Source organism: Gordionus sp. m RMFG-2023, chromosome 1 (assembly GCF_954871325.1).
Source record: "Gordionus sp. m RMFG-2023 chromosome 1, tfGorSpeb1-WG-v2, whole genome shotgun sequence".
Classification (NCBI taxonomy): Eukaryota; Metazoa; Nematomorpha; class Gordioida; order Chordodea; family Parachordodidae; genus Gordionus; species Gordionus sp. m RMFG-2023.
In genome coordinates this window covers 70116698-70129504 of record NC_088775.1, presented here as the reverse complement: position 1 = coordinate 70129504, position 12807 = coordinate 70116698, and the positions used below count along the sequence as shown (strand labels likewise).

The 12807-nt window shown below is 24.0% G+C and overlaps 1 protein-coding gene across 1 annotated transcript in view; it reads right to left on the bottom strand.

Moving 5' to 3' along the window:
• The window catches only part of LOC135922785 (ceramide synthase 6-like), a 38979-nt gene extending 35724 nt beyond the window's left edge, over positions 1 to 3255 (bottom strand). Inside the window, exons 1-4 of the mRNA XM_065457255.1 lie at positions 3024 to 3255; positions 2823 to 2980; positions 2597 to 2783; positions 2265 to 2322 (exon numbers count right to left, since the gene is read on the bottom strand). Of these exons, the coding sequence (XP_065313327.1) occupies positions 2265 to 2322; positions 2597 to 2783; positions 2823 to 2980; positions 3024 to 3214 (594 nt within the window). The 5' untranslated portion in view covers positions 3215 to 3255. The remainder of the gene's footprint in view (positions 1 to 2264; positions 2323 to 2596; positions 2784 to 2822; positions 2981 to 3023) is intronic.
• Positions 3256 to 12807: the final 9552 nt, after the last annotated feature.

Sequence of the window (12807 nt, the reverse complement as noted above, 5' to 3'; positions counted from 1 at the left end):
TGATTTCTCTGAAAATTATGCCTTTGTAATCCAAGACACTGTTCAAGGATTTCACTGGAATAATAATCAGGCCACTATCCATCCTATGATAGCATATTATAATAATAATAACAATATAAAAAACCTAAATTATGTGGTAATATCAGAGTCACTTCAACATGATGTTATTGCAGTACATTTATACCAGACTTAAATGATAAAATTTTTGACCAATCATTTTAACAAAAAGCCATGTAAAATCTATTACTGCTCTGACGGATCAGCTGCTCAATATAAAAACAGAAAAAATTTCATAAATCTGTGTTATCATGAATCAGATTTTGGTGTAGCAGCTGAATGGCATTTTTCAGATACATCTCACGGAAAAGGTCCATGTGACGGCCTTGGCAGAACATTAAAAAGATTAGAAGCACGTTCAAGCCTTCAGCGCACCAGTTCTGGACACATTTTAACAGCAGTTGATTTATATCAGTTTGCAAAACAAAATATGCCATCAGTAAATTTTACATATATAACCAATGAACAATACAATTTAGAAGAGATTAAACTACGAGAAAGATTCAATTTAGCTCGTCTCATTCCAGGAACTAGGGAAATACATGCTGTTTTTCCTTTGAGTTTAAGTAAACTTAAATCAAAAATATATTCATTTGTGTTTTGCTGATATTAAAGGATTCGTAACATGTGTTTATGACGATTTTTGGTGGTTAGCCACAGTACTGAAAAAGAATGAAAATACTGAGGAGATATATATTTCATTTTTACATCCCCATGGACCATCACCATCCTTCTTTTATCCCACAATTGAGGAAAAGATATGGTTGCCCATGAATCAAATAATAACGATAGTAGATCCTATAACAGTGACTGTACCTATAAATCGCTTCAGGAAATTCTATTAATAAGTGCAAAATGGGATAAGATTAAAACAAGAGGTATTTTATTTTATAATTGTTTGTATATGAAATTTTATATGTTTATTTTAAAATATAGTGTCCTAATAACCATATCCGTATGGGCCGCTTCCTTATTTATTGCACCAAGGCATCATACTGGTTATATTTAATCGATTTTTTTTGATTTTAATACCGATATAAAACATATTTTTATTAAATTAAATATATTATTATTAAAATTAATATAACGCCATCTATATTATCCTTTTTTATTTATAAAAATAATAAAAATTTTAATAAAATTAAAAAAACAAAAATGGCTATCGAGATTTTTTATTAAATAGTTTAATATATAGGTAATAAACATTTTTAGAGAGTATCAACACCAAAAAAATATCCCTTCCCAGGAATGTTAAATTTTTATTTTTACCGGAAATACAAAAACACTTAAAATTTTTTAATATTTTCCAATGTAAAATTTTAAGGGCTATAAAATGATATATTATTTGTAATTTAATCTTAAGTATTTTTTAAGAAAAACAAGATTTAAGAAATCACGCATTATGTGATTCTCTACTTTGAAGGCGTATATCTTTGGATTTGGTTGAGCTAGCAATCTAAAATTTAGAATTTACAAAAATATACAAAATAAATAACTATCATGCCAAGTTTCGTTTATTTTAAAGATGGTCGTCCAAAAATCGCGTTTTTTTGGTCGATTTGACATGGAATGACCCTTAGTTAAATTAAAATCAGGGATTTTGTTGAGAACAAAGGTGCCCAAAAAATTTAAAAAATCATTTAAATTTATTTTTCAAAAATCTTATAAACTACACGTTATATTTTTACTAAATTTATTATTTAATACTTAGCTTTCAATCAACCATTAATTAAACAGAAACTACCACCTACCACTTGTAAAACAGGTCAACATATTTCATGTGTTTACCTAATATCTCCAAAAGTATAGTATTTTGCCCAAATATAAATTATAACATTAGCTTGTATATCAAATTTTGTAGGAATTAAAAGGGGTCAGTCAAATCATAATGTTTTGACATTATGTGAACTATATAGTACAAATAGTTGCTATATTTGAATAAAAAAAACTGTGTAAATTTATTACTTTGAATATTAAATAAACATTTTTCTAGATTCCTAAACCATCCTAAATTAATTTTAAAACAAATAAGTTCTCTTAATAGACAACTTTTTAATATGTTTAATATGAGTAGTAGCCATATATATGTTCCACTGTATGGTGACCTATAAAGGCAAAAAACTTTCACAAGAAAACATAATTTACAATAATTTGATAAAAACTAAGAATCTGTCGAAAATTGTATCGATATATATTTATTTATTTACATTGTAAAGAATAGTTAATCCATAAAAGAAAGCAGTTATGTAGTAGGTAAATCTCCAGCTGTAAAAATTATGACAAAAATTAATAAACATATAAAAAAATATTCCAATTAATGAACATATATAAAAACCAATTAATGAACATATATAAAAAATATTCTAATTAATAAACATATATAAAAAATATTCTAAATTTTTTTTTTAAAATTGACTAAATAATTAAACAGTTAATCTTTACTCAAATAATTTATAGTTTCCCTTTAAACAAATTTATCTTGATTTAGTTAAGTATATTCAATACATTTAAAAATTTATGGTAAAATATCATGACTTACAAACTTTCCGAAAATTTAGTTAATTTGCTATAGTTTTTTGATGATATATGTTTTTGCCTCAAATATTTTAAAATTTTAAACTGAGAAAGACCAGTATGATTTGATATGTCATTTAAAGCACTGGATTGATAACTTTTATAAAAACCATTTTTTAATTCATTTGAGGGATGTCTAATATTCTTTTCACCTATAAATTTTTAAATCGATATCTTGATATTTATTAAACTTTCATTAATATAATCGTTAATTGTCCTATCATTGGCATTATGACCATTTAATTTTAAAGTACTCTTAAATAATTTTTCTTTATCATCATTAAAAGTTTTAAGCTTCTGATGATTGTTTTTTAGCCCATATTTTCTTCCTATTGGGTATGCTATAAATCTTAAATTTAATTTTGTAAAATTTTTATAATAGTAAGGTATACTTTTCAAAAATATTTCGTAATATAATAATACAAAAAGCTAACAATAACGACATCCAAAGATCATTATATTGGGGATAATATATATTAGCACTTTTATTTTTAAGATCTTCCCAGGTGATGTTAGGTGGAAGCCAGAATGAAGGGTTCCACAACCAATTATTGAATTTTTTTGAATAAACCATGAATTCCATTTAAAAAAATAAATAAATGAACGAATGTAATACTTGAATTTAGGATATCCTTGAAAAAGTTGTAATAAAATATTATATTTTTCTATTTTATTTAAACAAATTTTAAAAAAACATGTTTTATTTTTTATAAATGTTTTTATTTTTAATATTTATTTCTATGAGGAGCACTTTTTATAAGATATAATTAATATTAAAATATAATTTTTTTTATTACATTCAGGATTTTTATCTCTATATCGTTCACATTCAAATTTGCTAAATTAAAATAAGTGATATGTAATAAAATATTTAACTTTCAAGGTTTAAATATTGTAATATATTAATTATAGTATTAATTAAAGAATGTTCAATTCGAATATATGATTAAATTTAATATTATTAAAAATTAATTAATATAGTTTCTCAATCTCAACTATAATATTGGCGACTTAATAATTTTAAAAACATATAAAATATTTAATTAATATTATAAAAAAATAAGGATTAGATATTATAGTTTCATACTATATTATTATAAACTGGCCTAACTCTCTATTATACAATAGGAAAAAGAATATAATTACAAAATTATTTGAGAGAGCAATTACAGTTTAAGAGCTGTGGTGTGATAAATTTAAAATTGACGATAAAAAGATCAATTTTTTTAAAATTGCATTAGTGTGAGCTATTATAATACATTTTAATTAACTAAAGCGGCATCTATTACCGTGGGCATTTACAAAAGGTAGTAATATGCAGTATGCTATCAACCACTTTATTTATTTTATTCTAAGATGTAGTAGCCGTATCCGTAAATATATTTTGCCGTAAAAAAATTGTTTCATTGTTTCATGCTTGTTGAATAATGAAAATTAAACATTTAACTTTGTATTGACCTTGTCTTATTTTTGTAACTTTTATTTTTATACTCTTATTCTTATTTTGGTAAAACTAATTTTTTATTTTTTTGAAAATCTTTATTTGTATTCAAATTGGATATATTAAATTTTGTATATATATATTAAATATTTTATAAGTAAAACAGTTATAATATATTTTAGAAAATAAAGTAATTTATTTTAGTTTTCGCTAAATTTTTATCACCATATTTGCAATACTAAATCTACCTATCTTTCTCTGTATAATATATGATAATTCCGAATGTTCACGTGACGTTACTATTAATAAATTTCATGATTGAAGTCACGATGGCAAAGTGGTAGCTAAATCATTACTTAATATTGTATGTTTAAGTTAGTGTTGTTAAACGGCTCGTTTTGAGCCGAATTTTAAAAACGACTAACTCAATATTTTCGCCAAAAAAATATTGTCTAAGAGATTTTGATAATATATGTCTAGACCTTTGTTCCTTTTATGAGCAAAATCTTCAGGCTTGCGTAATATTTTTCTGGATGGAATATTTAGTTAGCCGTTTTTAAAAATCAGCTCAATACTATATGTTTATTTATAAATGAATAAATTGCGGCCAGGGTTAGGCTGCAACGTTCTTTTTCTAAATAACATAGTTATATTATGATAAAGTTTGCAATCTAAATAAAAATTTTTAAGTAATCTTGTCATTAATATATTACGTTTTTGGAGTAATATCGTATTAAATGTAATTCTAATATTATATTACCTTTTCTCTATTTATGTATTTTTATAATCCACTAAACAAGAAATATTATATAAAATATCTTTAAATATTCAATATGTATGAAAATATAAATCGTATATTTATTTATTATATATGTAATATATAATATATATGTATGTATCATTTAAATATATTTATTAATATAGTATATATATGTAATAATTACACACAATGATTACACACATCACATATATAATATATATATAATATATTTATTTCTATCAGTGACGAAGCGTCCATAGAAGCAAGGGAAGCATTGCTTCCCTTGAAATTTTTCTTATAAAATTCTTAAATAAACTTAATATAATTTTCATACTATGCTAAATAAACTAAACTGACTTCGTTAAAAAAAAATTAATATAATTTCATAACGTTAAAAGATTAACATTATTTTTACTATATTAAGAAATACTATTATTTTTACTATGTTAAAAAATACTATTATTTACTAGGTTAAAAAATTTACTATTTTTTTTACTACGTTAAATAATACTATTATTTACTGTTAAAAAATTTACTATTATTTTTATTACGTTAAAAAATTTACTATAGTTTTTACTACGTTTAAAAAAATATACATGATGGAAGCAAATTTAATATTGCTTATATTTTTAATAGCCCGTCAAAAATGAAGAGGAATGAGAATTTTCTTCTTATATTTATGCTAGATGTTACCTGTTATTTGAAAATTATATCCATTTTTATTCATTTTACCCCCTCCCCATTTCAGGCAGGTTCAATCCATTAAAACTAAGACAAAATACTATGGTTTGAGTAAGAATAAATTTAAAGCTTTTACTTGATAATACAAATATGTCAAATTTACTGATCATTTATACATAATATTTAATATTAAAAAAAATTCCCAGTTAAGGTATAAAGTCATATAGTTAATAATAAAAAAATTATCAAACGTCCAAGCTCATAATTTTCCCCAAGCTCAGCCCAATATAATTTATAAAAATATTATCCAAGCCCAGTCCAACTCATAATAATTTTATAAAAATTTTTCTCAAGCCTGGCCAACCCATAGTAATTTTCAAAATTTTTTCCCAAACCTGTAGATAGGTAAATCTCTGGATCCGACAAAATGGTAAGCTTTTAAAAAGTAGGATCCTTAAAAATTGTTATATTAATTTAGTTAAATATTAAAAATATAATTTGTATATTTTTCAGTTAGTAAGATAAAATATTCATAAGAGATAAAAGGACATATTGTGCAGCCTGACAAAATGGATAGCCTTAAAAATAGGTAGGATGATTAAAATAATATAAATTTAATTAAAAAGTTAAAAAAATGACTTGCCTAAATTATTAAGTCTTATCAGGAGATAAAAAGTGATAATTTTGAATTATTCATATTCACTATTCATTTACATTTTCCAGAATTATTATGTTTGTTTATAGATATATTCTTAAATATTATTTTATATTTATTTGTGCGCAAAAGTCATGCGAATGAAACAAAATAGGATAAGGGTGATTTATTTTGTGAACATTTATAGAAATGGCCCCCAAAATAAATGATTTAAATTGGAAGAAAAGGAAGAATAAAACTATTTACATTCCTACGTTACTTTTAAATTTATCTGTTTTCAGATATAATATTTTAACCTAGATAAGTATTTCCTTATTAAGTTTAGAATTTACTATTTTAAGATAAGAGTGCACTCGTTATTCATTTCCTCCGTTCATTTCCTCCGGAGATTATATTGGAAGATAAGGTTGAGCAAAAGCAACATTTATTATTAAAATTCCTCAGGTAGTATAAAAGTCTATGTAGCCGTTATATTAAAATGAATCCATTGTGTTAATTAAACCATACAGTATCCTAGATTGTATCATTATTAGTCATCAATTTATTAATTTTAGTTACACAACAGTTTGGCTTAATTTTAATAATTCATAATATAATTTATGAGATAGATGAGACATTCAGTCTAGTTTAACACAATTTAATAAACTTATTCAAATATTTAAAATTTTCAAACCAGGAAAATGTGATGAGAAATTCAGTTTAATTTAACACAATTTAATAAACTTATTCAAATATTTAAAATTTTCACAGGGGAATGTGATTGAATAAGGCAATTTATATCAAGTAGTTGCTGGATAGTGAAAGTAAGTGTTAAAGAGTAACCCAGTTTACATTGGTGATAATGTTTTTGAACCACATAAGATAAACCTGCATTCAAATTTCCTATTTTTTAATTAACACTTTCTTGATTAAATTTATACAACGCTTTAACCTAATTAAAGAGTTTTATTCTAAATTTATAAAGTAGATAAAACATTTAGTATAATTAAATTTAATATTCTTATTTAAATATTTAAACTTCAGAAAACAAACAGATATAAGTGAATAAGGCAATTATAAGGATTAGTTGCCTGAAGATTTACAATATACTTGTAAGATCCATAGCTTTCAGCCTGTTTCACATGAAAATCCTAGAGTGCCCTTATTTAGAGAATTTTTTTAAATTACTGGCACTCCGATTTCAGGAATTCAAGGAAAATGATTAAATTGTTGAACCATCGTCCAAGCAGTATTATTTATAAATATCTATCCATTTTTGCAAAATAAAATGTGATAAATCGCTAAAAGTAATAATAGCTAAAAATAATAAAAAATATAATCTATTTAAAAATAAATTAAGACTGTTGGTAGGATCATCTGTTTGTATAAAATAAATAAATAAAATCAACTAATACGTACCGATGACATGACGTAGCGATGACATGACGTCACGATGACGTAGTGAGGACATCGGAAAATTATAAAATAGATAAAAGAGAAAGAAATTTTTTATATTATATTTTTTTCCTTACTTTTTTTAAATAAAAAATTTTTTCGTTTTTATAAGCCTTAATTAATGTTCAATAATTGTAATTGTATTATTGAAAATTTATTAACATTATCATTTAGCTCAAGAAATTTTGATACGAAAAAATTGATTATTGAAAAGGAAGACCAAAACCAATTTTACAAAACTTAAAAAAAGAAATCAAAACTTGCATCGTAATTTTTCTATCTATAAATATGAAAAATATGAGTGGCTCATTGGATGTGAATTTTCTAATTATCTAGATTGTTGATCCTGTCTATTATTCCCAAGGGAAAAATATGTTTGGAATGATAAAGGATTTTCGGATATGAATATTTTTCAAAGGCAGTTAAACAGCATAAAGAATCAACCGCTCATTTGCAGTCGATGATTCAATTAAAAACATTTGGCCAAAATCGTATTGAAAATATGATGGATTCGATGCGCAAAATATCAATCGAACAGCATAATTCGAAAGTCAAATCAAAATATTGATCAATTCTATATGTTTTCTTGGAATTCAGGAGCTAGCATTCCGTGGTGATGATGAATCTTCTCAGTAAATAGAGAAAATATTGAAGTAATTTAATTGCTCGTAGAAGATAATTTACTATTGAAACATCATTTAGAAAATAGTAGTTTTTATATGACTAGCAAGCGATATTCAAAATGATTTTATTAATTCCATTTCATACGTCTTACACCAAAAAATATTAAATGAATTAGAAGAAATGGAATTTATATCAATAATATACATGAAACATCAGATAACAATAATAAATCTCAACTGGCTGTTCTTCGATATGTTTTAAATAACGGGACATTGTATGAAAGATTTATTTAAATCTTTGATGTTACTATGCATCGAGATGCTAATTCTTTATCAAAATTTGACATTAAATTCTTGAATGATAAAAAAATTTTGAAAAAATTAATAGTTCAATGTTACGATGGCGTAGCTGTTATGTCAGGAGATTCACATAAACTACAAGCGAAATAAGAGACATCAATCTTTCAGCACTTTTTATTCATTGCTTTGCCCATAAGTTAAATCTTATATTATCAAATTAATACAGCAAAATTAAAGAATGTAAGGTTTTTTTGCAACTTTATCTGATTTAGCCAGTTTTTTTAGTACATCATCTAAGCGAACAGCGGAATTTGATAAATATGTCAGAAAAAGATTACCACGAGTAGCCACAACGAGATGGGTATAGAATGGTCGGCTGGTTCAAACAGTTTTCAATTATTTGAAGAATTTAGTAGTTTTTTTTAAAGTATGATTGATGGAGAATCTGATATTGTTTGCGATAATGATGTTCTAATAACATCTCGTGGCTATTTAAATATATTAATTAGTGCAAATTTTCTAATTTTAATATATCTTTTTGAAGATTTTTCCAGAATTTGATTTATTATTTGATATACTTTGTTGTAGCTGTTGAAAAAAAGAAGAAATAAATTTAATATAATATATCAAATGTCAGTTATTTTCTAACAGGGGAATTAGTGTTTCCTTGTGGATGGGAGTGAAACGAAATCAATACATGGATTTTTGGTAAAGAACAATGGAAGTTTCTTGGTGTGCGGTTTGGAGTGAAGAAAACATTATAGTGGATGAAGCCGGGATGGATCATATTTTTAGATATTTATATTGGATGAAGCGGGATTGATCATATTTGTATGAATAAATTGGCTAGATATTTGTGTGAATAAATTGCACTTTTAAACTATATGGGAACTTGGACTATTTCTAGTTGGTAATGTCTCTTGTCGGTATTTATTTAATTATTAGAAAAGGATTGTTTTGGATTGTTAAGTTATATTTTTAGAGGGAAGGGTTGAGAGTAAGGGGCATTCTTCTATATACTTCAAACTAAAATTAACGATATAGCTTATTGTCTTAAAAGTATTAACGATTTAAGAAATTCAGTTAAATCAAACATAGAAAACTATGTTTTTTGGAGAAATTTAAAAGAAAATATTGAAGAGCCCAATACAAAAGAATTTTATAAAAATTTGATAATTAAAATAACAGTTAATATAATCAATGAAATTGATTTTCGGTTAGATACATTAAAAAATATCAAATTCGTCGAATTGTTAGTAAATTCCTATTTAATCAAAATTTCTCAAAATATTTATTAGACAATTTAAATAACACTTTTTCTCAATTTTTCTATTGCACAAGCTGGAAACCGAATTAAAGGTAGTGTTTCGGACGATGAATTTAGAAAGAAAAAGAATGTTAATGAAATAATTGAATTTTTAATATGTACCGATTTGATAAAAAGTTTTAAAGAGTTTTTTAAATTATGCAAATTCATCTTCATTGGCTTCAACAATAGCAAGTGCAGAACGGGGTTTTTCATTTTTAAAAAGAATCAAATCTTATTGCATAAACAGGATGAGTCAAAATCGATTATCGAATCTATCTTTACTTTCGATTGAAAAATTTTTATAAAATATAGCAATAACTTTTATAATGCAGTAATTGATCATTTTACACATAAACAAAGACGAATTCCACTTATTTATAAATCTTAAATTTTTTTATGATTTGACTATTAAATAAAAATTTTTTTTGATTGCTTCCATAGTAGTAAACTTGACGCTTCGTCACTGATTTATATTAATATTTCTAACTATATATTTATAATATATATGTTAATTATAGTATTTAAATTTTTCAGTGATAACATAAAGTAAAGATGCTAATCCTATTTATACCTGAATCCGGCTTTCTCTTTTCCCAACTATTTTAATCTCAGAGCCTATAGACGTTTAAATGACAGTTCTTTGGACTATTGTGTTTACAAATATGTGCGGCTCGCTCACAAATGACCTGAAACGAATTATTCATATTTGATTTGTTTTTACGAATACAAATAAGAGAATAATGAAAGAATTATTCGTCAAATATGGTATGATCAAATGGTTCGATTTTTGAAAACGGATAACCCAATATTTTGGCCCAGAAATATTACGCAAGCCTGAAGACTTTGCTCATAAGGCACAAAGGTTGAATCTATTCACGAAATCTCGATTATTGCATATTATTTTGGCTAAAATCTTAATTTAAAATAGGCTAAATCGAGTCTTTTATGTTTCCATTATTCGATCAAATTAATAGAAATTATTCATATTATTCAAAATTATTAGCAAGTATCCAGCAAGTTTATCGTGAAACTTTATCTTTTTTTCTCAAAATTTTTTTTAAAATTAATAATTCATTTTTTCACTTTCAAAAATAGTTTCGAATCGAAAAATGGTTTAATTATTCATATGGATAAAAAATTATTTGATTCGTATGAATATAAATAATACAATTAAAGGTAAGACATTGAATAACCGGGAAATTTTTTCATATTTTTAATGTAAAAATAAATAAACACATGATTTTTTATTTATTTGAGTAAACATGAAATTAAACAATTATAAATATAAATAAATTTAAAATATAATTTTAAAAAAAACCAAAAATTGTCATAAAATTTTAAGAACTTTTTTAATTTATGTCATTGAAAAATTAATAACTCATGAATGAGTAAATATTAGATATTAAGCAATTTATTTAATTAAATATGAAATATTCAAGTAAAATTCAAAATGAAATTTTAAGGATAAGTAAAAATTGTCATATATTTCGTATTTTTTATTCTAATATTTCTAAAATAGCAATATTCACGAATATACAATTGACATAATTGTTTTCCCGATCGTGAAATTTTAGCCTATAGATTCCATCATACAAGCTCAATTCGCTGAGTATGTATAAATTAGTCATTTGGATCGATAAAATTTCGAATAATGGTGTCTTAATAAGATTTGCTAGGAAAAATTGTAAACTTTTCCATCGAGAATAGCTCTTTAAACAATGAGCATTTCTCACTATAAAATGATACATTTTTCATCCTTTCCATACTATTATAGCAACATGTTTAATAGATAAGGTAAGCATAATTTTTCAATAATGCCACAGTTCTTGTATCAGATATTATAATCTCGTTAAAATTTAGATAATTTAATTTAAATTTTTTTTATAAAATAATTTTGAAATATCAAGTGTTTTTTTATAAAATAAAAAAAATAATAAATTACAAGATAAAATTTCCCCGCGTTTCAATGACCTACCACAAATAAAATTATTTGATTCTTATTTTTGTAGGCCTAAAAAAATAAGTCAACTCTAATTTGCCTGTTTTTATATACTGTTCAATATTTATATTTAAAAAAATATTTTATTAGTCTTATCCAGCAGATGTAACAACGTAATTATATCCAGGGATGGCAAAAATTTTTTTAAAGTATCTAGATAAGGATATAAATACTCTTTAAATAAAAGTATTAAAGATATAGATGCAAAATACTTTTTCAAAAATTACAATAAGATACAAGATATAGGTACTTGTAAAAAAAATTGGGAAAGGATAAGATACAAATTTTTAAAATAGATACTTTGAAATATTAATATGTAAAAATATTTTTGAGCATTGTGTTAAAAAATTATGACATAATGTAGTTAAACAAAACACTTTATTTATATTCATTTCACTTAATACACTTAATATATTTTAGTATAAGGTGAATAATGTAGCATATTACAATTATGATTATATATTAAAAATATTTATTTATTTATTTCATAAAATTAATTTATTAGATCGTCTAAAAAAATACCTAGAATTTTATAAATATTATTTTTTAATATATTTAATTTTTCAGATAATTTATCTGACAATCTATGCCTATTAACAAGATTTGCACAAAGTTAAAAGCTGTTTAACTGGGGCTAAAAAGGGCAAAATAATAATATACTTTTTAGAAAAAATTCTTAAATGTGCTTATATTTATGTAAGTTAGACAATCCACTTTAATATTTTTGTAATTTCATTAGTCTCATTATTTTTAGAAGGTTTATTATCAAAACAAAATAATCATCCTCTTCAATAAAAGAGGATGAATTTGTAGGTTGGTCAAATGCATTACCCTCATCCTTAAAAAATAGCACGTGCTTAGTTGAGTAACATTATGCAAATATTTTTTTTATTATAATTATCAACCCATCTAATTTAAATTAGGATTGAAATGTTGGCTAAAAAGGGCATTTTATATTCATAATTAAAATTAGC